At 42.3% G+C, this 25666-nt stretch overlaps 3 protein-coding genes across 4 annotated transcripts in view; 1 reads left to right on the top strand and 2 right to left on the bottom strand.

Annotated features, from left to right (window-relative positions):
- Positions 1–610: 610 nt before the first annotated feature.
- cenpn (centromere protein N) lies at positions 611–5495 on the bottom strand. Its single transcript, XM_083650911.1, has 9 exons — positions 5455–5495; positions 5092–5157; positions 4435–4508; positions 4084–4260; positions 3307–3408; positions 2629–2683; positions 2401–2510; positions 1492–1615; positions 611–723 (listed from the first exon to the last, which is right to left on the bottom strand). The coding sequence occupies exons 1-9, from the start codon at positions 5483–5485 to the stop codon at positions 632–634; spliced, it is 831 nt and encodes a 276-aa protein (XP_083507037.1). The 5' UTR covers positions 5486–5495; the 3' UTR covers positions 611–631.
- A 979-nt stretch (positions 5496–6474) lies between these two features.
- cmc2 (C-x(9)-C motif containing 2) lies at positions 6475–9665 on the top strand. Of its 2 annotated transcripts, none has more exons than XM_083650754.1 (4): positions 6475–6933; positions 8005–8121; positions 8251–8322; positions 8445–9665. In XM_083650754.1, exons 2-4 carry the CDS (start codon positions 8041–8043, stop codon positions 8526–8528), a joined length of 237 nt encoding a protein of 78 aa, XP_083506880.1. In that variant the 5' UTR covers positions 6475–6933; positions 8005–8040; the 3' UTR covers positions 8529–9665. The 2 variants fall into 2 exon arrangements, with proteins under 2 accessions (XP_083506880.1, XP_083506881.1); XM_083650755.1 differs by lacking the exon at positions 6475–6933 and adding an exon at positions 7380–7563.
- A 6598-nt stretch (positions 9666–16263) lies between these two features.
- The window catches only part of LOC310789363 (chromodomain Y-like protein 2), a gene marked incomplete at its 3' end in the record, with an annotated part of 34674 nt that continues 25271 nt past the window's right edge, over positions 16264–25666 (bottom strand). Inside the window, exons 3-7 of the mRNA XM_083650992.1 lie at positions 25449–25666; positions 17702–17874; positions 17382–17592; positions 16522–16665; positions 16264–16422 (exon numbers count right to left, since the gene is read on the bottom strand). Of these exons, the coding sequence (XP_083507118.1) occupies positions 16264–16422; positions 16522–16665; positions 17382–17592; positions 17702–17874; positions 25449–25666 (905 nt within the window). The remainder of the gene's footprint in view (positions 16423–16521; positions 16666–17381; positions 17593–17701; positions 17875–25448) is intronic.

Raw genomic sequence — 25666 nt, 5'->3', positions numbered from 1 at the left:
TGGAAAGTGATTTTAATAAGGTGCAGACATTTTTATTGTAGTTTAGATGACATACATTTGTTGAACATTCACAAGAATAAGACAAATCAATATAAACAATATCTCGAGTCCAAGTTGAGTCTCAAGGCCCCCAGTGTTCAAGTACAAAGTCCGAGTCACCAAAGAAGGGTCCGAATCAGAGTTACTGAACTTGAGCAGGTGGAACACGTGTCTGCCCTTGCATGAAATTGAATAATGTCACAATATTAACACAGCAATCAATATCTTATGCTAAATTATATGGGCCTATTACAAACAAAAAAATGAAAACAACAAACAAAACAAAAAACAGTCTTTATCAATGAACAAGTCCAAGTTCTCGTCTCCGACTTTGTCCGAATGCATGAATGTTCGAGTCCAAGTGAGAGTCACCAGTGCTCAAGTCCAAGTCGAGTCACTAGTCCTGAAAATGTGTCCAGGACACGAGTCCGACTCAACTCACACTGACCAAGACAGAAGATACATATTATTATGCAATGATTGAGTCACCCAGCTAGCCGTGACATCGGATGTCATCCTACTAAGCAAATCAATGGCAGAACGGCAAACACAGTGAACCATGAACTGAGAACAGGCCAATATGCACGTCTGCTCAAATATTATTTCTGTCTTTGACCTCAAAATAATTCCTGCCTTTTTGAGCGATAGATGAGAGCAGTGATGTGACGGGGGTGGAGGCATTTCCTGTGAAATACAAAAACACATTAAATCAGCAGAACTACTTACAAAAATGCATCAACTTCAAATGTAAAGGTCGGGTCGCATAAAATATAGTGAATAAAATATTGTGACCATGATTATCATATTATCTCTATTATTTGTCTCAGTTTCAGGAAAGAGCATTTCCTTGCATTTTTACACCTGAACATATGTTTACTTTTTTCAGTGCAGCTTTTCTCAAAGTAGCAGCAGCTAGTATTGTTTTCACTCTTACCATTGTCTTTCTGGACTTAAGAAATGCAAACACATTATTTAATTGTTTTAATAATTTTTGGTTTAATGTATTATTTTGGAATGCCGCTATAATAACAAACTTTGCACAGAATCTGTAGTTGTGTATCACCTGGCTTAAATAAAAAAATTAAAAATAAAATGCCAACATCTGTCACAATCTCTATGGGTGGGATTTTCTGTAGGGGTGTGTGTGTGTGTGTGTGTGTGTGTGTGTGTGTGTGTGTGTGTGTGTGTGTGTGTGTGTGTGTGTGTGTGTGTGTGTGTGCATGCCTGCGCCCTCTTGTGGCCATTTATGGGGCTGAGCGTGAGAGTAATATTTGGAAATATATTTCATTTTTATAATAATAAAAAAATCAAACCTCATAATTTTTATTAGATTAAATTGAGTTAATATGCAGTACAATTCTATTCATAAAATGGATCATTATGTTGGAATATTGAGAGTTTTCAATGTAGATGGTTTCTTAGTTTTCCCCTTATAACATAAATGCTTCGAACCTGAGGATGCACACTGTTTGAGCGACTCTACGAGGTTGGTGCTTGCAAATTTGACCTGACATCTGAAGGGCTCCTCCCTGTCTGTCATGGTCTCGTTGGTGACGTCAACGAATTTTGTCTCCAACTAAGGAAAGAGGAACCAAACAAAACTTGTTGCACATCAAGGCAAACATCAATACTACACTTTTACTTTCTTTCACTGAGACAGATTAAATGTAAGCCATATTTTTCTTGGGGTTTACTTTTTTCCTTAGCAACTTCGCTCTTTTACTTTATCAACTAATTCATTTCCCATACACTCTTATTCCTGTTCAGAAGCCTATCCCAGCATGCAGTTAACTTACTTAAAAGGAACAGTTCACCCAAAATGAAAATTCACTCATTATCTACTCACCCCCCATGCCAGTGGAAGGTCGGTGAGGTTTTCTAGTCCACAAAACATTCCTGGAGCTTCCCAGGGAAACAGCGTTGCAGTATTCTCCTAAACCAGTGTCTTTCAACCACGTGGCCGTGGCCAACTGGTGGGCCTCAGAGCGCCATCTAGGGGGGCCGCAGAGGACCTCTCGCATCAAGAATTCAGAATGATAGCCTATCTTTTTTTTGGAAGGTGGTCAATGGAAATGTATGGAAACAATCAGAAGTGGGGCTTGAATTACAAAAGTTTGAGCTCCCCTGTCCTAAAGTTTAGGACATAGGACATGGGACCTAGGACCTAAACAACTGAAGTGAATGGTGACAAACTCAAATAAACACTGTTTCCCTGGGAAGCTCCAGGAATGCTTTGTGGGCTAGAAAACTTAACCCGGCCTTCCACTGGCATGGGGGTGACCGAGTAGTCGATCATTTTAATTTTTGGGTGAACTGTTCCTTTAAAAACCTTAATTCTAATACCAACACGTCTCATAGTACCTTGTAAACTGCAGTCTGCAGCTGAGGTAACATCCCGACACCAAAGGCCTCAGAGGCCATCTGACGTCTCTTCTGTGCAGTGTCAGCTTGTTCTCTTTCTACGTGTGGGTCTATGGAAATAAATAAATAACTAAATGACTAACTAACTAAATAATACATTTCATACTACGCACTGCAGTTGTATAAAAGTGGACTTAATTGATGTTACACATAATGAGCAGAACATACTTGAGGCGATTTCCTTGTCTTCCGTCAAAGGACTGGGATACTTGGTGGGAAACGACTATAAATAAACAACAGAGATTAACTATTTGCGTATTACTGTTGATAATTGGAGAGGAATTTTTTACTGCAAAATTCACCCTAAGAGAGAATTCCCATTGTATGCACAATCATTATTATGTGAAAAGCAGGCAGTGAGTGAGAAGAGAGGCAAATATTGATGGTTACTGAATAATGACATTGACATCACAACAGTCTAATCCTAATGATAGTTTAAAATGAGATATTCCTCTAAATCTGGCTTCGAACAGCCAACATTTTCATTTAATTACATTTTCATTTCATTTCATTACATTTTCATTTCATTTCACGTGTTATTTGTGAGAGTAACATGGGCCAATCCAACAATGTGCAGCCAACAAACAATAGTGTCCCTTCACAAACACACCCAATCAACATATGGATGACTTGCACCTAGTGATGAGTATGAAGAGTATTGACGTCAAACCACTAAGCTGTCAAATACATGCACATGGTCCTTTGCACACAACTTGTCAGATAAGCAAATATCTTACTATTGACTATTTTGCCACTATGCCTCTTTCATGTAGTGGTTGTTACAAAAAGTTTATATTATAATAACAAGAATGCCTTTGGATTTCTCCATATCATCAAACAGCCCACCTGTTGATATTGCTTCATCAGCAGGTCCCTGATGGCAGTGAATTTCCGTCCACTGAGGTTGGCATCCTTAATATCACTGCATCTGGTGGTCAGAACCAAGGCCTGCAAGGTACAAGATGTTATTAGAACCAAGGCCTGCAAGTTACAAGACGTTAGAGAACCAAGGCCTGCAAGGTACAAGGCGTTATAGAAGGTTGGCAAGATTAAAAAATGGCTGTCTGGCAACAGTCACAGCAACATTATGAATAGAGAGGCAAAGTGAACATCACTTCCTGCTTTTCTCCCTGTACCAAGCGCTGAAAAAATATGAATAACGTTTTTTTTATCCCGTTTGAATTGTGCCACGGGGTGCCAACGTTAATTTTGCCAATTTAAAACATAACTTTGGATGTCAATAAAGTAGCAGTTTGTCGCCAAACTGCTGCACTATAAATCAGAAAGACTACATACACTGTCGCCTAAGTGACGTCACTTTCTCTACCGGCAAAGCTGAAGACCGGCGACATGCACGAGCTTCCACGAGCTATGTAGTTTTTATACAAACTACCGGTAACCTAAGTTTCAGCTTGACGACAAACTGCGACTTTCTTTACATGCAAAGTTATGTTTTAAATTGACAAAATTAACATTGCCACCCCGTGGCACAATTCAAATGGGATCAAAAAAGTAACGTTATTCTCCGTCCACCACCATTCATACTTTTTCCAGCGCTGGTACAGGGGAGAAAGCAGGAAGTGACGTTTCGCTTTGCCTCCTCTATTCAAGTAGATTTCTCACCCGGGATAACAAGGTCTTTTGCACTGAATTCATGCCGGTCACAAAGACATAAGGGGTCTGAAGATAGTGAACAACATATGTTGGTTTCAGGTGGTTGGGCCGAGAGACGATGTCCCCCCAGGCAATTCGAATCCATACTGCCTGATCATCTGTGTGCCTCTTTATTTTGATAGAAATCTTGGATATAATGACAAAAGCAGACTGTTAAGACTTACACACAGAAAAGCCAATGACATTGTAGCCTAAATCTAAATGTAAAAATGAATATGCGATTGATTATTATTAATTGACGCACTGCTATCAATTATATGATCTTATCACTGCTGATGCCAGAGGGAAAACCTGACTTACATGGCTGAAGAGCTCAGTGAGGTGAGTTTTAAACTGCTCCTTGAACTGGGTGAGATCTAAAGAGGAGGTGTCATCTGGGGAACACAGAAAAAGGGAGACAGATGTAATGAATTTAACAATATTGTAAATTAAGTGTAATCCACTTTGTCCATCTGTTGAAGATTAAGAATTTGGAATATATGGTAGATTTATTCATTTACTACATCCATAAAAAAGCTATTGGAACAAAGGCACACCCAATGTGGGGATACTCGACTGTGATGTCATCAGGCAGTTGTGATGTCATCAGTGATGTCACTCGAGCAATCGTCTTCTTTTTAGTTAAAATTGGTTAAGTGGTGTCTGCTTACTTCAGCACCTGGGTGTGATTTTTCCTAAATGATTGAAATGTGTACACACATTTAAATGATTTATTTATGTCCACATAAATACAGAGTAGAAAGGACATAAACACTAATAATGCAGTCAGATGCTGGGAGACAGTTAGTTGCATCTAACTGTCATCGAACTGTAACAGAGTTATCAGTTAACTCAGTTACAGTTAGATGACACGTCCCAAAAAGGGGCTGCCTACCTACCTGCCAATTGGGACATTGCATTGTGTAGTGCCAGGACGAGCCCAGCCAAAATGTCTAACCACTTAACACCTAACCTTACCTTCGGTGTCTAGCAGCTTGAATGCATGCCACATCCCTGGCCACAGGTTTGGATTGTCAAGGAGATCTGAAAGACAATTACCGTAAACAAGTGGGACACAACACACTTTACCTTTAATTGATGCACGGCAAGTAAAAACCAGTTAGCTTTATAGGCCCTTTTCACAGCAGCCATTTTGAGTGTAAAAGCAGGGTAAACACAGGTGTAGCCAATAACATTAATGAGGGCCCTGGGTGTGGGACTGGAACACCCAAAAACGAATGGAACCGTCATTATTACCTGTGTTTGCAACTTTGCCCTGCTTCACCACCTCAAAACGGTTGCTGTGAAAGGGTCCCAAAATAACGAAACACTTTTACTCACATATCATCTCAAGGTCTACGATGTGGCTCATGCGCAAACCGTTTTCCTGTGAAGAAAATACGTTAGGTTATGGGGGAAAAGATTTAACTGTTCATTTCTAACGTTACTGGTTCAACACTAACGTTAACATTAGCTGAACGTGGTGAGAGCAGAGTGGATTTCACCGCGTACTTCACAGAGGGTGAGGAGGTCTTCCGTAAGCAAGTATTTTGCTTGTTTGATATCCAGCGAGTGTTGCTGTGCTAGCGTTAAACGACCCCACTTGCCCAGATTTGTTTGCAGCATTGTTGTGGGTGTTCGTCTTATGAGCCGTTGTAGTAAACGCTTTGCAGAGTCGTCCATTCTTCCTCATATAGTCGATATATCGACAACTTCCCAGGTATATATGCAGAAGAACGTGTTCCCAATTCCAATGAACCAGGTTTTTCTGTCACTACTCTGAAATTCCAAACAAACCGCCTGACAGTAGCAGAATGCACGAATATCGACCAATCATATTCATTCGGAAAAGCTTATTCGCTGCCTTTTGCGCCCTCTCGTGTGTTGGAGTAGTACTACCAATATATTTTCGGGGAAGCATACCTCATAGAAATTAAAACTATTTCGTGGTGTATTTAAAATGTTACATTTGACATTATCCCCTCCACGCTGTTAGGTCCTCTGGTTTGGGGGGGGAAGACTCTAACCGTCAAGATCGTTAACACAGACTAAAGACAAAGACCCATTCCGAGCCACACTCTATTTCAAAAGGTGGCGGTAATGCACCAATAAGCTGTTTGCCAACCGCCATAACACGAGAGAAGAAGAAGAAGAAGAAGAAGAAGAAGAAGAAGAAGAAGAAGAAGAAGAAGAAGAAGAAGAAGAAGAAGAAGAAGAAGAAGAAGAGCTAGGCTAGCCAATGTACACAGCAGCGGCTAAAGTGTACACGAAACACTGAGATCAGCCATCACATACTCGAAACGAGCGCTTGATGAAGCAATTGTTAAATAATGTTGCATGCATTTCTAGGTCTCGCGGAGCTAGAGGGTTAAGCGAAGACGGAAGTAGGTAGGAGTTAAACGTCTTGTTCAACTGTAAACCTCTATCCTCGGACCGCCTTCAGCGTCAACAACGCCATGCCATTGGTGGGTCGAAGCTAAAACGGGCACTGATTCGCTCAGTCAGTGTATACGCTGTCATCAATGCTAAAAAGTAGCATGTCCTCCAGCAGGTTCTTGCTTTATTTGTAGGTTAACGTTACATTGATGCTAGTGCGTTTAACTAGCAAGCACTTTCGTAGCTGTAGAGTTGAGGGGAAAGGCAATACAAGAACTAGCGTTGTTATAGTAGGGCTAAAGAACTTTGATGTCTGCACGGATACACTAGCTTGTGTTTGTTTGTTTTGAAAAGGGGTAACTGAGGCCTAGTTCACGTTAGTTACATTTTCATTGAAGTGCTCCTGGAATATCGACGTTATCTCAAATGACAATCATTTCTCTGGTAAGCTCCCAAATCCCCTAACACTGCTGTGTACAATTAATGTGTTCATCTGTTCAAAAGAAAAAAATTCAACTCAGCATGAATTGCATGTCAAAATGTGATTATACACCGTACAGCAATTTCCAGAGGATTCAGGGTGAGGGGAGGTCATTACAATAGACTCATGACCACATTGTCTCCTCTCACTGTGTCTCTCTCTCTCTCTCTCTCTCTCTCTCTCTCTCTCTCTCTCTCTCTCTCTCTCTCTCTCTCTCTCTCTCTCTCTCTCTCTCTCTCTCTCTCTCTCTCTCTCTCTCTCTCTGCCTGCGTCTCTGTGCAGGTAAGTATCCACTGGAAAACAAATCTCCATCATTGATCATCACAATGACCGCTCAGGAAGGAGAGGGATTTGGCGGCAGTAGTATCCTTTAGAAGGGAAAGTCATCAGTGATTTCACTCAAGCAATTGTGATGTCATCAGTGATGTCAGTCGTGCAATGGTGATGTCATACATGCCACTGTTTATAACACAGGGCGTTTATTGCTGGACAGGCCGCTTAAAAGATTGGGTCATAAATTAACAGTATACCCGCTTCTCCAGGCACCACTACACCACTGGATGTGACCAGCTGATATCTGAATTGATGCCTCGGTAAAATTACAGCAAGTAAATGATGAGTTATGAGAGATGTGAGTGGCAGGATGTCACGAGAAGTAAACTACAGCATAAGCATGCAAAATATTTTCTTCCTGGTTGAACCTTTGCTAAGTTCCATTTGGCCTAGTTTGGGACATAGTGAAATACAAGAAAAGATCAGCACACACATATCTAAAGTTTATAAAGTGACATGTTGGAGTAAATAGCTCTTCCTCCGACTTGATTGTCACTCTAATAGTGTGTAATGGAACGAGGCAGTACAGGAGCAATGACAAATGTGTTTATCATTTTATCATTAACAAGTGGCAAACATTGCTTAAAGATGTGCCGCCACCAACCAACCAACCACGCAACAAGCTATAAATCCAACACTGTTATTCTTAGAAACATGTATTGTTGTTCAAATCAGTGCTCCTCTTGTGTGTGACTTTTCAGTATTGCCGGAGTGGTACAGTAAGCCCTTAACTCAGCATGCACCCTGACCTGTCGCCTCACCTGCACACGGACGAGTGTAATGAACTAATAACACTTCTGAGGCAGTGCCACACAGAGGTAAGGCGCTCTACTACAAGTTAGCCTGGTCTGCTGGGTGCTTCACATGTCGAGAACGTTAGCCTGGTCTGCTGTGTGCTTCACATGTCGAGAACGTCAACAATACATCCTGTTTCCTGCTTCCCTCAGCACAATGTCATGAAGTTCTTCGGCACGTGTAACGATATGGACCGGGCTATGCGCGGGTGCCTGAAGAACGAGGTGAGGATTTGTCGGTTATTTTTGTTGCGCTGTGTGAATAATAAACACAAGCACTCTCTCACTTCAACTGACCTCCGGTGTTTTTTCCTCAATGTCTTGCTGGTTTCCTGATTGTTCACCAGAGACTGGCCAGGAGGGAGCGCAGCAAGCAGCATGCACAAGAGATGCAAAAGAGGGTGAAGGAAGGGGTCAAGGAGCGCTTCTGAGGGGCGTCTGACTACGTCCCTGCCACTGCCCGTACATCTAGACCAGGCTGAGGGGCGTCTGACTGTGTCCGTGCCACTGCCCATACCTCTAGACCAGGGGTTTTTAAAGTCTGAGACTGTGGGCTTCCACCCAGACAAAGCTTGGAAAAAGTCAATTCCTGGATGCCTATGTGAACATGATTATGTTGTTTGATCCCATAGACACTCAACAATTGAGCCAATATTGCTGTTTGACATACTTCAGATTATACCAAATACATAAAAAGGTCTGTCTGAAGGCATTTATTTGTTCTGACTGCGAAAATAGGAAAAATGTCAAATCGTCCAAAACTACTGTATCTCTGACTTCTCTCTAACCAAATCACACACATTTAGGCTATTCTATGTGATCTCCTTTTGATAACTAATGTGATATTTTTTCACTTTCATTCACTGAGCCTCCCCTGAAACTGCTTGGAGCCCCACTTTGAAAACCTCTGATCTATCTAGACCGAAGAAAGTAACTTCTGCCTCTGTTAATCCGTGTATTCACAGGAGTGATTGGGAACGTGGGTTTAGTTGACAGTGGTGGGACAAATTAACTTAAGGTGATTGATGCCAGTTCGTTGATGAACATCAGTATGAAATGAGGAGATAACTTGGTTAGAATAACCCTATCAAGCGCGCATACTCACTTATGAGAAAGCAGGTCAGGATGCCATATTCAACAGGGTACTGTGACATGTAAACATTCAACTCTTTTGACCTTTTGTCTTCTGCAGAATCTCAGACTCAGTGTTATGGCTACATTTCATGTCAACAAACCGTGATGAGCAGTACTTACTATTAATATTGAGATCAGAGGTTCTTAGAAGTAACCTGGTGCTCCGTCAAGAGTGAAGCTGGCAGTCGAAATCTTTTCATCTTTTTTTATTAATTTTTTTTGCTGGCAGACTTTTTTCTGTAGATGAGACACCACAGGTGGACAGGACTTCTGTTAACGGCTTTATTAATGCCAACAGAGTCGGTCTCCCGGGCCCGGGCATGGTTGTAAACGTGTGATTTGAAAAGATTGTTGTTCTGAGTTTATTTGAATTGGGAATCATATTGATTCGTGAGCCTTTCAATAAAGTGTCAAGATGAACTTAATTAAAAATCCTACCCTGATTTCTTCATGTGTCATTATTATTGTAAAACATTGCAGAACACTAGAGGACAACATGTAAACATTGGAGTCTGTTCAGCTGGGACTATTTTCCAGAATAGGGCATTATGCCAAGCCTGGAGGCTTTTCTAAGCAGTGCTTGATTGGAGATGGTCTCTTCCATCTACAGTATCTATATCTATATAAATTTGGCAATGTGTACTCTGTTTCAAGAATTTTGGCCGGCCACAGCTATGCCATTTTACGTGCGATCGGGCTGAAACTTTCAGGAAGTGTAAAGAGCACCCGTGCGGGTGACCTACTTAGGACAGATTAATTGCCCTAAGGCTGAGGCTATAGTTCAGTGATGATGTCATCAATGATGACCCCTGGGCTGTGCGAGTGACCTGACGGAGCCTGATTTTTTAATTAAGGTGATTGCCCTAATTGTCATCAGTGATGTCATCTGTGATGATGTCATCAGTGATGCCATAGAGCAAGCGAGGCCACGACGCACAGTGGTCGTCAGTGATGTCATAAGAGCAAGTGAGCCCGCACAGTGGAAGCTACAGGGCGGGCCAGGCCGTGCAGCGGCCGAGCTGCGTATGCAAGCTGCAGGGCGGGCGAGCCTAGGAATCGAGCGCGCGAGATGCCTAGTGAATCAAATGGACATACAGTAGGCTACTTCTCCTTACCACTAACAGGAGAGGCCAAGTCCCTGGGCCTCCAACAGCTATGCAAGCAGGGAGTTAAAACAACACTGGAACTAGAAGGGCACTCGGAGAGCGCAGACCCTCGCCAAGGTTCGTGCTGTTATTGCTTGTTCGTGAGTCAGATCCGAATCCGCTCCAAAATGTAATGGGTTCAACTTCTTACCTTGGCCCATGTTATACGCCCTTCCACAAAGCTTCATGAAAATTGGGCCAGTAGTTTTTCCATAATCCTGCTGACAGACAAATGGCACAGAAAACACACTGTAACCTCATAAAGAGGCAGAGCAGGATAGAACATCACTTCTGATCATTTCGTTACTGCTATAAATAAATCTCACATTCCCATAATTAACAATAATCAACACATTTGCTACTGTAGTGTTGTCGACTACACTATCGTGTGGTACACATCACGTTTTTTCTATTAATTTTATTTTATTTTCTATTTATTTTTTGAAAAATGATGGTGACTAAAGTTTGCTTCATAATTCTTGTCAAATCATATGTGCTTTGAAGGGTCAATTGTGTGTTGGGGGAGAATAACCTGGTCATTTCATTACAGGCCAGTGGTCCTCAATTTTCTGAGCACATGACCCAGAAAACGAAGCGATGTCTTCCTGCGACCTGCGACCCCCACCCCCCCCCCCCCCCCACACACACACACACACACACACACACACATGTATCACAGGCTGCATTATGCAGTAGTGAAGTTCCTTCACTGGTTATCTTGTTTATCAGAGGAGGTGAAGAGGTTAAAAACTATTCAGTGTAAAAAAAGAGACAAAAATAAACAATAAATGTGTATAGTCAAAATACCCCCTCCCCCCCCCCCATCCCATAAATCATCCATGACACCCCCAACATTACCTCACAACCCCCAGGGTGGTCCTGCCCCTCAGATTTAGAACCACTGTCTCAGCAACGTTGGAAATAAAAACAAGATCCGTAACTACTGTGGAAAATCTTTTGTATTTCGAGCACAAGTCCAAGAACACACAAACCTTGCTAATGTTATGCAAAATGAAAAACAGATAGCATGGCATTACTGTTTGTTATTTTATTTAAAGCAGCTCATCCTTTCCCATCACAATGTACGGATTGATCTTTAACAGATATTCAAATTCTAAGGCACCCCAAGGTGTGATTTAGGTTGTAGTAGGGAAGACAAACACACGCCAAATAATGGGATTTGATACATACATCATGGAAAGAGACATCAAATTGTGGTGGTAAAAGACAAAGCAAACACAGAAACATAATGCAGTCATATATAGCATATAATAGAGCAAATCTGAGTAGGCCTTTCCATTATGACTAATTCATTTAAACTTAATTATAATTTAAAATAAATACTCTTCAAACGCACAGAGGTGGGGTTTAGATGGTGCCTAACAGGGCAACAAATAGTTAAGTGACTTATTAAGAGCAAATAAGTGCATTTTCTTTAATTTAGCATAAATTATAAATAAAAAAACAAAAACTAAACAGATCTGTGTCCAGGTGGACCAGTGTGAATATAATATGACAAGGCTATTTTAACAAAGAATTTACAATAGTCTATTTGTTTCAGATGAGCCTGAATACTCAACTCAAATGTCCCCAGTTGTTTGTGTTAATTTGGTTAGGCTATTTTCACTCTGTAATGATTTAAGAAAATGGAAAGATGCTTAATTTAACCATGTTTTTTTACTGCCTTATGCTACAGATTAAATAAATGGCTAGAAAATCACACCTTCATGGAGTACTGACGGAGTATTCTTCGCTTGAAATTGTAAAATAAACAGAAAAAAAATCTTAAATACCCCCCCCCCCCCCATTGATCATATAACACCAATAGCTCCAGTAAAACATCATATCACATATTAAATTATCTAAAATTCTTTGATAATGAACAGCAGAAGACTTCTGATTTGCTCACCTGAAGTGGGAACTATTTGATTTGTGGCAATAGTGTTTACGCTGTTCAAAATTATGAATACATCATTTAATTGCCGTCTTGACCCATTCATGAGACTTAATTGATCAATATTCTTCCTGGGTGTTTGAGAAATGGTACTGAAGGAGAGGACGCCTACTGAGGAAAGAAAACCACATGGCACTGCAGACCCAAAGGGGTATCTCAAATAAATACAAAAATAAACTGTGCAACATTTCTAACAATACTTACAATGCCAATACAAAACATACCCTGAAATATAAAGTATTCTGACAGGCAACACATTTATATCTACACTATATTACATGCATTTAATTACACAATAAAACAGTCCACGTAATCGATATACTGCATGTGTAGAACTGCAAAAATGGACCAACGTTTCTGAGTTATACAAAACAATTTTCACATAACTACATTTTTGGTAAACCAGAATAGATCCCCAAGTACAACAGACATTGAAATATATAATTTCCTGAAACTATCATCACATGCAGGTTAGGACAATGGCTTCAGCTGCATGACTACTGCATCTCCACAATATAGACCACTGACAATATTAGTGCAGTCACCAAACGGATGACTTCAGGACAAAACAAGCATCATTTCCTCTGTGCTCTTTCAAAACCGGAAGAAAGAAATGCACGTCTAAGAAACATCTGCAAGGTAAGATCAACGTGATCATCAGGGCTATTCGAACATCAATCACACACACACACTCACACACATACACACGTCACGCACACACAACAAACACACCAAACTGCACTGATAAACTCCAGGCAATGTTATTCACTATGCATATGAGTTATTGTCCCCAGTTATTGTCCCCAATCACCATCAACGGCACAGTGGTGGAAAGGGTGGACAGCTTCAAGTACCTGGGAGTCAATATCCACCAGGACCTGACATGGGCCGGCCACACCGCCACTGTCGTCAAAAAGGCCCAACAGCGAATACACGGACTCAAGCGCCTGAAGAAATTTGGGCTAAGGAAAGAAATCCTCAGGGACTTCTACAGAGGCACCATTGAAAGCCTGCTGACTGGCGGCTTCACCACCTGGTACGGGAACTGTACCACCATGGACCGCAGGGCGCTACGGAGAGTGAGACGCGCGGCACAGCACGTAACAGAATGTGAGTTGCCAGATCTGCATGAACTGTATAAACAGCGGTGCCTCAGGAGGTCCCTGAAGATCATCAAAGACACAAACCATCCCCACAACAGCCTGTTCTCCCTGCTACCCTCAGGGAGAAGATACAGGGTTCCGAAAGCACGCACAAATCGCTTGAGGAACAGTTTCTTCCCGCAGGCCACGAGACTCCTTAACATACACAAATAGTGTAGTAGCCGCACTGTACCGTACTGTAGCTGCTACCATTACGTATGTCTAACGTTTAATTGTATGTTTAATAAGGAATATGCTATTTGCACCTGTATGTCAAATACGCCGAATTTAAAATGCCGAGTTTAATTGTATGTTTAATAAGGAATATGTTATTTGCACCTGTATGTCAAATACGCAGAATTTAAAATGTTTAAGCACGTCTAAAGTATGCACCCGACACGTGCACCTATGTGCAGTGAATATGCCACTGTCTCTGACTTGTCTTATCACTATACTGCCTTATGCTTGTTGTGTCTCTTGTGTTTTTGCACCCATATGCCCTGTTATATTTGTTATATTTGTACTATTTGCACTATGTTGTAAACGGAGTCCACAGCACAAGAATTTCACACGTGATACTTGTACCATGGAGTGACAATAAAAATCTTGAATCTTGAATCTTGAATCTTGAATCTTATTCCCACCATATTTGCTACGGCCTTGCATAACGATACACCACAGTATATAATGTATACTATATGTAGCTCTAACAAAAATGGATACAATCCATTGTTAATCTTTCCATATGACATGTATCACAAATGATCTAATAGTATTCTGTACTGCGGTTCCATTGAGGAAGGGCACGTCTGTATATTCATCGTTTTCATTCACATAAGACTGATGTTACGGGGGACAGCATTCCTTCTAATATTCCACTTTTTTTTTTTTATTGTCTTATCTGCAAAAAAATCAAAAATCAAATCCTCTGTTTCACCTCTTGTAGTCTGACTCAATGGGAGCAGGCTGCACGTATAAGCTCTGCCATTGGCGCTGACCATTTCAGTCGGAGTGGAAGGGAAATCCCTTGTCCGCTCCCTGTGAAACAACAACGGCTAGCTAGCAAGCTAGCAGCCTACACTCTGAAAATGGCAGGTTTTGACGAAGGTTTGGATTGTGCAATAAAGCAGGCCTGCTTCGTACTTTCGGTGGATGGTTGTAAAGATAACGGAGCCTTTCCTTCCCCTGCGCGTGCTGGCACAGCGCAAAACGGAGATAGTCTAGCAAGCGAGACCACTTGTTGCCATCTCTGCATTTCTGCCAGTGAAATTGGATTACACTGAGTACAGAGTCAAATATGAGAGAGATGGACATTGATCATTTGAAGGAGACGTTCCATGTGCATATGTACTACACACAGGACGGTCTGACTAAGGTGCATGCCCACTATACGCCATCTGATTGCTGAGAAAAGGCACCCCCCAATCATTGTGTATTGGATGCACCACAAAGCATGCTGGGATACCTGATGACACTGACCTTGCGATGCAAAGAGAGGATGGGCAGCCTATTCAGCTAATCAAGCTGCAGCACCAAGTGACCGGCAGGGCAGGGCGACCGCGACTTTATTAAGGAATCGCTTGTAGCGGGCATGGGCTGTAAAACCACGGCCACACTGATCCATCAGAAAACGGATAGAATTACTATTATTAATTATTACTGTACTAACAGATAGATTTCTGTCTTTTGGGCTGTTTTGGAACGTCAACGCTACCAAAAAAAAAAAAAAGAAGCCTGATTTGCAGTGATGAATACAGCTGTCCAGAAAAACTTCAACTGGGTTGAACTTTCTCTCCGTCAAAACGGACGGAAATCCGAGCGGGACGGATGCGTCGTCAGCGCTGCCATGACAGACGGACAGAACGGAGACGGACACGACGAATCCGTGTGGCCGCGGCCTAATACAGTACATGTCTAGCCATCTTTATTTAAATGAGAGCGTCAAATCGGTGGTGATTATGTGCATCATGATAAATCGCAGCCTACCACTACTATGATCGATGCAGATGTTCGGTTCATGAACGACGGCCTGTTATCGTTTGATCAAAAGCGTCAGTTCTTATCAGTGATCAACGGTGCTTCACGACCTTTCCCGCTAACCCCTATTTCACATTGGTTTCATTCTGTCCATACAGAGAGGATGGAATGTGCGTAAGGCGAGAAACAGTGTCCTCATGCAAAACTTTGGTTTTCTCTACACTCACTCAAAGCCATGGTTAACACATTAGCTCAAAACAGTTAGGTGACTAAAATAACCCATTCAGGAAAAAATGTACATTATTTACACAAATAGTATACTTTTTTTTTGCGTGTTTTAAATAAATATATATTAATATATATTACTTTAGCATGTGCTATCAGACATACACATTGCATCCATCCATCCATTGATGATTTCATGAACACAGACTCACACAATCTTTGCACACGCACACAATGTACCTCCCTGAAGAACCTCCTTCAGTGTTGCCGTTTCACGTTTGAAGCAATGTGGTCCTTGACTCCTTAAAAAGATAGGGTGAACACGTGGGCAGACATGGATCCAACGGAAGAGATGCTGTTCAAAAAGTGACGGTGAAGGAATTCACGTTGTTGGTCGAGATGTGAGCAGACAGGGCTAGGTCCCAGAGATCGCCCTCTGCTGCTTGGCGAAAACTGAAAAGAAGAACCTGTTGACGCACTTTTTTGTTAGCAGTTGAAGACCACAGCCTGATCATCAAGGCTGTTTCTCTGTGGGCGACATTCGACCAACACTGACCCTCCAATGATTTGCTCTGCTCGGTGTGAACGGTCACTTCTCGTACGCCTTGTTCTGCAGGTAGCTGAAGAGGGCCTCCAGTCCTTTGGTGGAGCACCACAGCTGTTTCAGCATCTGACACTCTTTCTCATTCACCTCCTCCAGCGCAGACATGAGCATACTCCTCACCAGGCATTTGGATTCTTCCAGAACCTTTCAAACACAAAGAGGGAGGAGGGGATGGAGAGTTGTCGTTTCTGCACATATTCAAGAGAGAGCTTTGCCCTGAGGGTTGTCTAGATCAGAACCTACCACTGCACTGCATGATGCCATTTCCTTTACACGCAGCATCACTTCCTGGTTGAATGTGGTTGGCCAGAAGACCTGTGACACCAGACCTCGACTGCATGCTTCTTGCGCCGTGAGCTTCCTCCCACAGAACAGCATCTCATTGGCCTGCCGCCCGGGAGAGAAAGGGGGAGGGTTGCTAAGTATTTCCAGCATGTCTCACAATGCAATGTTCCGATCAGGAGTCAGGGCCATTCATGATGTGAATAGAGAATGCAATGCAAATTCCAATTTGATTCCTGGGGTTGGAATTGGAATTCACCTTTCAATTGCACCCAGCTCTAAATGCAATTGAATTGGAATGAGAGGAAACAATTGAAAGTCCACTTCTAAGAGAGATTGTCTTGACTTGCTAAACATGATAAATCAAACATTATGAATTAAATAAAAGACAATTAAACAAATCAAATGCATTCAATCACAATGTTTGTATTACAATTTCATGTTATGTGAGATCAGTTCTCAACTTATTTTCCATTTGTTGTTGTTGATATTCAGTATTGATAATATACAGTATACCACTACATGGTATACTATGTGGTAAGGGGGAAAAAACGAAACATGAAATATCACAGACTTTCACTGAATTAAGTGATATTCTAATTCCATTCCAATTCTGTTTCCTGATTTTTTTCTCTTCCAAATTCCAATTGAATTTCCAATTCCTCTGCTGAATTGGAATTGATGAGTTCATTCATGAATTGATCCCAACCCTGGTTCTGATGTAGGGAAACACGTGAGGTAATCAGATGAGCTGTTATGAGAGAAATCAAATGAGATCGAGTGAGATTTTTTCACAGAGCCTTGATATTGCTGCGACCCACCAGAGCAACACCCAGGATCTGGGGGAAGGTGTAAGAGGAGCAGCCAGATGGGGTGAGGCGGAGCGCCGCACAAGGGGTTTGGAACCAGGCCCTCTCACTGGCCCACACCACGTCACACAGGGGCAGGATGGAGGCCCCCAGGCCCATCGCAGGCCCGTTTATTGCCACCACGATGGGCTTCTTGAAGCGGATGAACGCCAACACAAAGTCTCTGGAGGAGGGGGGTCACACAACGATTAACACAGGCGATGACGATGTAGTCGAGCCTCAGATGTGGTACGAGCCGAGGGTCCCCATGTGTGGAGAAGATGTCTTCTTACCGTACAGCGTCTGCGATGCGGCTGCTCTCTTTCCTGCGGTCGGTGGATAGACGGCCTATCAGGTAGGACGGCTCCAGGCCGCTGCAGAACACCGTCCCTACGGAACTGAGCAGCAACAACTTACTGTCATCAGCAGCTGCATTGCTCAAGGCTCGACACACTTCCTTCATGATCTGAAGAGAAAGAGGAGGAGATAATAATAATAATCATAATCATAATCATAATCATGATCATAATAATAATAATAATTCATTTATTTTATATAGCACTTTTCAAGGACCCAAAGACGCTAACAGTGTGCGTACAACAGAAAACAAGATAACAAACAAAGAGCAACAGGCAACAGATATAAATAACAATTAACAGGATCTGGGTTATATTTCTTACTCAAATGACACATGCAGACATAAAAGTATACTGATAAAATACAGATATTCAACCTTGGAGTAAGCCTTTGACGTCAAACGTTACTCAGTAAGGTTTGACGTCACCTCGCTACACTGAATTCTTTTTTGCACACCTTTAGGCCTAAGAAATACCGGTAATGGGAATGTAAGAATGCTGATATCGATCCATAAATACTCTGATTTTATTTTACACTGATTTACACTGATTTATGAAGATTGAATATATCATAATCAGCACATCTATGATATCTGCATATCATCTCAGGTTAGATTGGCACACAAGCTATATCTAGCATATATTGGGTACCGTTAACTTCAGACCTGAGCCTCAAAGGACATCCAAGCAAGTTTCACACTGCCAGGTAACAACAGCAGCACATCGTCCAGCCTTGGTGCTAGAAACATGTTTGGCCTTTGTCTTGTCTGTGTGATCTGACATCATTAGACAGTCCCCCTCCTTAGAGGTTCATCTGGACCTCCGAATCCCTCCTCATCACTGTCTGCAGTCTGCCTGCACACTGTCTACTGCTGCATTTAATCAGATTATCACCCCTCACCCATAAACTAATCTGACTCAAAGTCACCATCATTCTCCATGTCTCAGCAGGCACATAATCTGTCCTTAACTTCAACTAGAAGTGGAGGGAGAGGGAGAGAGAGAGAGAGGGAGAGAGAGAGAGAGAGAGAGAGAGAGAGAGAGAGAGAGGATACACTGTAAAGTAGAGACTCAGTAAGAGAGACATTACTCTCGCAAGGTCAATTAAAATCAGGATTGAGCGCGCGTAGTGCGCGAGATGCCTAGTATATATATATCATCATCATCATCATCATATAAAAGGGAGTAAGTGGGTTCTGTCTGTCTGTGTGTTTCTCTGCCATTTTTGTCCTGCATTTTTGTCCCACATTGGATGATGTCATCAGTGATGGTCACTCAAGCAATTGTGATGTCACTGATGATGTCACAATGTCTATGACATGTGAAGTTGAGCCATAGACCAGACCAGCACATCCGGGTACTTCGAAAAATGTCAAGGCCGCGCCCCTTTTAGGGGGAAAACACAAGCCACTCGCCACTGACTTCAATGTAAAATACCAGTACCAAAAACATCTATAGAGATGGGAAAGAGATAGGAAATTGCTGGTTACAGACTGTGCAGCAGATAGAAGGGGCAGAGATATAGGAGACTGCTGGTTACAGACTGTGCAGCAGATAGAGCAGTCAAACTGACATCCATTAGTACTGAGTGGAGCCCTGGAGGACAACAAAGTGAGTCTGCATTCTATATCAGCTCCCTGGAAATGAAACCTGCATCATCACCTCTAGGGGGGGGAATTGGCTGTGTCCTCAAGATCTGATGAGGTCTCCAATCGGTACGATCATGCTTCTCAGTGCATTGCGACTTCCACTGATTCAGCCTGATAGCGCACTGTCTTCAGCGCGTTTAAATAATTTAACTGCAGCACACAGCTGAATACGACTTTGAGCATAATTATGACTCCAGTTTGGCAATAACTGAAACTACAGCTTAGAAAAGGACGGAAACTAGAAGGGCACTTGGAGAGCGCATGCCTCCGCAAAAAGCCAATATTCGCTATTATTGCTCGTTTGTGAATCAGATACGGATCCACCAAGTTTCATGAAAATCAAACCAGTAGTTGTTGTTTTTTGGAATCCTGTTGACAAGCAGACAAGCGGCACCGAAAATATAACTTCCTTGGTGGAGGTATAAAAAAACAAGAAAGAAAAAAAAGTACTAATTTTGACGATTCTATAATAGTCTACATTAACACATTCACTGCCAGCCATTTTTTTTTTTACTGTAGGTAGGTTCTGCCAGAGGGTTTTTTTGAGGATTCTGGCTCATCTTTCAAGACCCGAGGATTCTTTTCTGCTAAGATTTTGTGAACACACAATATCTCAAAATAACTAATAGAATGTGTGCTTTCTCTGTCTAAAAGAGTTAGTTTGTAGAGTTAGTAGTTATGTAAGCATTAGCAGTTGAATACAGCATGGTTTCAGCGTCAGAAAAATTATTTTGAGATAAACAGCTTTTTGTGAAATTCGATAGAACAGTCACTTTAACCATTCATTTTTGGCATCAGTAAGACGTCAGACATCTAAACAATAGTTTTGAACAGTAATTTCCTCCATAACAGCAGGAAACCCCCCTCTGCTTCCAACTCCTCCCTCCGTGGGCGTTCTTCTTGGCTGCAGCGGCCGTGTCACAAGCTTGTCACCAGTCTCACTGCTTTGCTGCTGCTGTCCTGTGCCTGTCTGCGCGGCCTCTCTTTGAGGAAGTCTGGATGGACTCGCTCGCTTCTTGGAGTTTTGGTTGAGAGCTTTGATGAAGCTTTTGCGATTCTGGTCATATTTATGCTGCGTGTTTCAAAGTGTGTTCCACCCGTAATCTATTATGCAAATGTACAATCCCGCACCGCCAGCAATCAGCGCGAAAACGAAAGCGTTTTCGCCAATCCATTTTCATGAGAATGGCTTCGTCACACTGCTTTTTGCTTGCCTTCCTCTAGTCAGGAAAGCACTGTCGCCACTTAGTGGGTCGGTGGAATGGGTTGTACACGTTGTACACGTCCAATACTTATATAAGAGATGTAAAAGGGTTAGATCAATGTCCCACCGTCAAAAAAAAAAAATCGATTTTTTTTTTGACGTATTAATACGTCATTGGCAGTGAACGGTTGGATTTTTTTTGACGGATTAATACGTCATTGGCAGTGAACGTGTTAAAAGATTAGATGTTCACACTTTCCTATATTATAAGAATATGTGTAATCTTGATTTGTATCATCTATTTCTTGTTTGACAGATGGTATGGTTCTGTGTGTGTGTGTGTGTGTGTGTGTGTGTGTGTGTGTGTGTGTGTGTGTGTGTGTGTGTGTGTGTGTCTGTGTGTGTCTGTGTGTGTGTGTGTGTGTGTGTGTCTGTGTGTGTGTGTGTGTGTGTGTGTGTGTGTGTGTTTATGTGTTTGTGCGTGTGCGTGTGTGTGCGTGCGTGTGTTGCAGTTAACCTGGATTTTTTTCCTGCTGCCCTGCCTGCACTGTCTGAGGCTGGGCCTAGCAGTGTGGATTGAGGTCACAGGATTAAATAAGCTTCTCTCCACAGAGAAGCCACCAGCAGGGGGAGAGGAGCAATAGCATAATAACGCCAGGTAACACTGCTGATAATCATATGCTCTCATTTGAATCACACTAGGAGGGCATTTTCTAGTGGAAAGTAAATGAAGACATAATTCCACCCACAGCCTTGTAGAGAAAGGACGTCTGTGACAACAGTGGGCGTTTCTCAAAGTCAAGGAACGATCGTCATTTGGCTGAATTTCAAGGATGTTACATCATCAGAGCCCGCCGGAGTACTGCTCCCATGTCCCAATCCTACAAAGCACTGCTCCCATGTCCCAATCCTACAAAGCACTGCGTCCTCAGGAGAGAGACATTTCGACGATGCCCATGTGTGCACTCAGCGCACGTGAAGTAGCCTGGGTAAACCCATCCCCCACGTGACCTGCTCTCAGACCTGTTCTCAGTCACTATGTGATGTGATAGTGACTGGGAACTGAGAGAGCAGGTCACGTGGTGGCTGGGTTTACCTAGGCTACACGTGAAGTACCCACAACTCTACGCGCACAAATGAAATGATTGCTGCCAGCTGGGTTTTAAAAAATGGCAATCAGCAAAACCTCACCGGCTGTGCAAATTTACACATTTAAATGCAAGTGTCTTCTGTCATTCGTGAAATATGTTATCACTGTAGTGTGCCAGCAAATGTTTGAATGCCCAATTGTTTCTTAATAAGATAGAAACTTCTGTGAAATCTGAAATCTGACGGTGGGATTATTATAAAAAGAAATATATCATTTATTTGGATAGACAGATAAACATACATAAAACATTTACCAAGAAACGTCTGATGTCATGTATCACAACATTTGTAGCCTAAGCTAATTTGCAATGCCCGTCACTAGATGTTATTAAAAGCGCCTGTGACCATGATGCCATCGCACACTCGCTCGCCTGTTCCAAATGTTTGCTCTTCCAATGTGAGGAAGGACTCTTGCCTACAGAGGTAGGACGTGACTAGGAAGGACAAGTCCTGCCGAGGAAGGATCCTTGACTTTGAGAAACGGTTAAGTGTGTAACTCATCTTTGTCTTTGTCTTTATTTAAGATCCCCATTAGCTACAGCACAGCTGCAGCTATTCTTCCTGGGGTCAAACAACTTCATAGTTTCAAGATATCACATATCTTGAAATCATGTATAAAAATACATTCTTTTCATCGCATTTGTTCTAACTACTGGAAGTGTAAAACCTCCTGCAGTAGCATGTCTAGTTGAGTATGTGTGCCTGTTATGACTTAGAGATACATTTTCATACAGAGATAAGGGGTCTTTAGTGTCAAGAATATTCCACATAAACATAAGAAGTGAGTAGAGTAGTCTATTTCTTACAATTGACCAAGCCAAGGAGCTGTGCATGGCTGACACATTTGTTTTACTATCACAATGAAGTGCAATCCTAGCTGCTTTATTTTGTAAATCTGTAAATTTTGTAAATTTTGTAATCTGAAAGGGGGCATTTCATAATTTGCCTCAATACTATTTACATAAATAAAGCCATCCTTGGGTTTAAGGCCTAACATTTCCTTCATAAGAGAATGTGTCCTTCCAACCATATCTTGAGTTTGGGCCGTGCTTATTCTTCACCGACATCTTTTAATTGGACTTTAATTAACACGAGGCTGTGGAATCTAGAGCACCCTGGGATAAAGGACTCTGCTAGAGCATTATGCGGGACGTGACTAAATGGCACAGACCATTCATGAATGTATTGATTTTGGCTGTGATTTAGACTCGAGTTGAGATCAGTCTGCACAATGGGGATGTAATAGCAACACAGTGCTGCACTGCTATTCAGATGAAAATGTGTGTCTGAGATTGAAGCCCCCCCCCCACCCACCCATTTCTTTTGTTTTATAAGGGGGTGCATGATGAATAATCAGACTGGCACCCAGTGGTTGGAACTTGAGAGGAATGATTTTTTTTGATGAGACAATCTCATTCAAAGTTAAGCACTTTGCACAGCACGACTATTCTCATACTGATCTTTGTCCTTATCTGAACTGAACCACTACACCTTTTACTTGAGCACTGTGACAAAAACATGGTGTGTTGTTTAGCAACTTTTGTATCATTGATCCCCTTTACACTTGCAATCTTGGGTGATCGGATTGTAATCCAATTGCACTTAACCAAATATAAATACAGGTGTAAATGCACCCCAGACGTGCTGAGGATGGAGTCAAGATTCAAGATGACAAGGGTGGGGGTGGGGAGAGGGGGGAGGTGGGGCAGAGTCCGTTGGATTATTAATCCATTTGCCAAAAGCACGTCTGGGGGGGGTCAGGGGTCAGGGGTCAGGGACACATCTGTCCTCATATCTGATCTTGCCTCGGTCAGTAACATCAGAAATCCTTTCATTGTCATTGTACATGATACAACTCAATTAAGAGTGCTACACCTCATCAGAGCAGTTAGGAGACAGTGAGACGAAATGGCACGTTCAAACATAGCAGCAATATCACGGACAAAAGTGAAAAAATATAAAATAAGTAAGGGTGCTTTCTCACTGGCGCCCAGGTACCGTTCCTGAGCACACCCAGTTTCGGAACATTTGACGAGTGTGAACGTTGCGTTCCGTTCAGGGGAACCGTGACAGGATCCACTTGAAAAGGTGGTCTGGGGAACGCTCTGGCGTGCCCGGGCACGGAACACTTGCGAGGGTGAAAGCCAACCTTTCCGAACCACAAAGACAACACACGGGCGAGGATAAACTCCAGGCATAGTTGATGAGGCAAGTGCACTCTGTTCCCGTTTCCGAGCGCGGAAGAAATGCTCTAATGTGAAAGCTGACCAGCGGGGGAGAGTGGAGGGGGGGCAATCGTTCCCCGTGAGAAAGCACCCTCAATAAACAAGAAGAAGAATAGAATAAATATATACAATATATACAGTGCAGGTTTGTACCAGGGTAAGTGTGCTATGTTTACACTGGAATAGATAGATTATTGCAGTGGAGTATAAATAAATGATTGCACTAGTATGAGTTTTATTACATGCTACCAAAATGGATTGTCGTGATAGTTGTGGATGAGGAACAAGTGAGACAAGCAATTTATTCTCCATTTTAAAGGACAATTTTAAATATAGTGAGAGGAAGTGATGTGCATGACAATCTGATGAAGGAATGACAAATCAGATTTCAGATTTCTGTATACTGGAGATACATTTTAATGTTAGGTGTAAATATACAAGGAAAGTCCACACAATGTAGGTGTTTTTTCTGTTTGTTCTTTTGCTTTATTGATGCTACAAAAGCAGATTGACACTTTGTGGTAGGGGTTTAATCGATGCATCGCGATGCGGACGTGTGAATCGAATTGAAGACAGATGAATCGTTTATGTTAAAATTTCTGTTGACATTCAGATTTTAAAGCACTTTCTAAGTAAAAAAGGGACTTGATATTTACGTATGTGACTGCTTGTATTAATTGATGAAAAAGTAGCCATGTGCAGTAATAATATAGAAAATTGAGGATTTGATACTTGGAGCTGCGATACTTTGAGCTGTATCGTGATGCATCGTGATGCATCGTGGAATCGAATCGAAGACAGATGAATCGTAATCGAATCGAATCGAATCGTGAGGCCAGTGAAGATTCAGAGCCCTACTTTGTGGTGGCAGTAAAGCAACAAAGAGGAGCTACAGTGTGCCTTGCTAGATACAGTATTACTTCTGGGTCCAGCACCTGCCTTCAATGCTTTCAGGATTTGTGACTTTCCTATTGGTGGGCGTAAATATACAGTAATCCAGCTACATCAGATCTAGACACAATCTGGATACAAGACACATGTTAATGCCAGGTGTAAAGGGGCCAGTTACTAGGAATTTATCACATTCGTTCATGTAGTGCATATCCAAAGGTATGCAGCAAAGATATCTGGACACTATTCCTCGGCCTACCCTAAACCAACTGCCTCACCTACTCAGTGTGGCTGAGTCATTTCAGAAGCATCAATCTCCAACATTGGAAATGTTCCAGTTCCTGTTTTTATACATGAGCTTGAAACACAAGTAACAAAAGGACAAGTACTCATGTTTGATTTTAAATGCTCTGGTTTGGCGCAAGAACAGAGCAGATTTTATCACTGCTACATATACACATCCTCATCATTTGCCACCAAGAAAATGGTCACCTGTAACGACTCAAAGTGAGTAAAGTATAAAGGGCGTGCGATGTGCGTGTGTGTGAGTGTGCTCTCTCTCTCACCTCTGGTGTGAGCGCGTTGTTGTCTGTGGTCTGACTGGACAGCAGGACATGTGTGAAGCCCTCCTCCTTCCTGACCACGATGTCCCGGAATCGACAGTTGCTCTCGCTCTGTCGCACGTTGTACCTCAGCCGCTTGTCAAACACGTAGCCTTTCTCCTCGGCCAGCTTCCGCTTCACTGAGCTGTGCAGGTGAAGCCTGCCATTGGCCAGAGGGGAGC

The sequence above is a fragment of the Poromitra crassiceps genome (assembly GCF_964638095.1).
Source record: "Poromitra crassiceps genome assembly, chromosome: 14".
Taxonomy (NCBI): Eukaryota; Metazoa; Chordata; class Actinopteri; order Beryciformes; family Melamphaidae; genus Poromitra; species Poromitra crassiceps.
This window is presented reverse-complemented; position numbering and strand designations above follow the sequence as displayed.

Coding starts and splice junctions, on each gene's coding strand:
- cenpn (XM_083650911.1), bottom strand. CDS start 5,485: ATGAGCCACATCGTAGACCTTGAGATGATAT. Junction 4,509..5,091: donor CAAGCTGCTAGACACCGAAG/GTAAGGTTAGGT, acceptor TGTGTTCCCCAG/ATGACACCTCCTCTTTAGAT. Junction 724..1,491: donor CAAACAGTGTGCATCCTCAG/GTTCGAAGCATT, acceptor TGTATTTCACAG/GAAATGCCTCCACCCCCGTC.
- cmc2 (XM_083650754.1), top strand. CDS start 8,041: ATGCACCCTGACCTGTCGCCTCACCTGCACACGGACGAGTGTAATGAA. Junction 8,122..8,250: donor TGAGGCAGTGCCACACAGAG/GTAAGGCGCTCT, acceptor TGCTTCCCTCAG/CACAATGTCATGAAGTTCTT. Junction 8,323..8,444: donor GCGGGTGCCTGAAGAACGAG/GTGAGGATTTGT, acceptor ATTGTTCACCAG/AGACTGGCCAGGAGGGAGCG.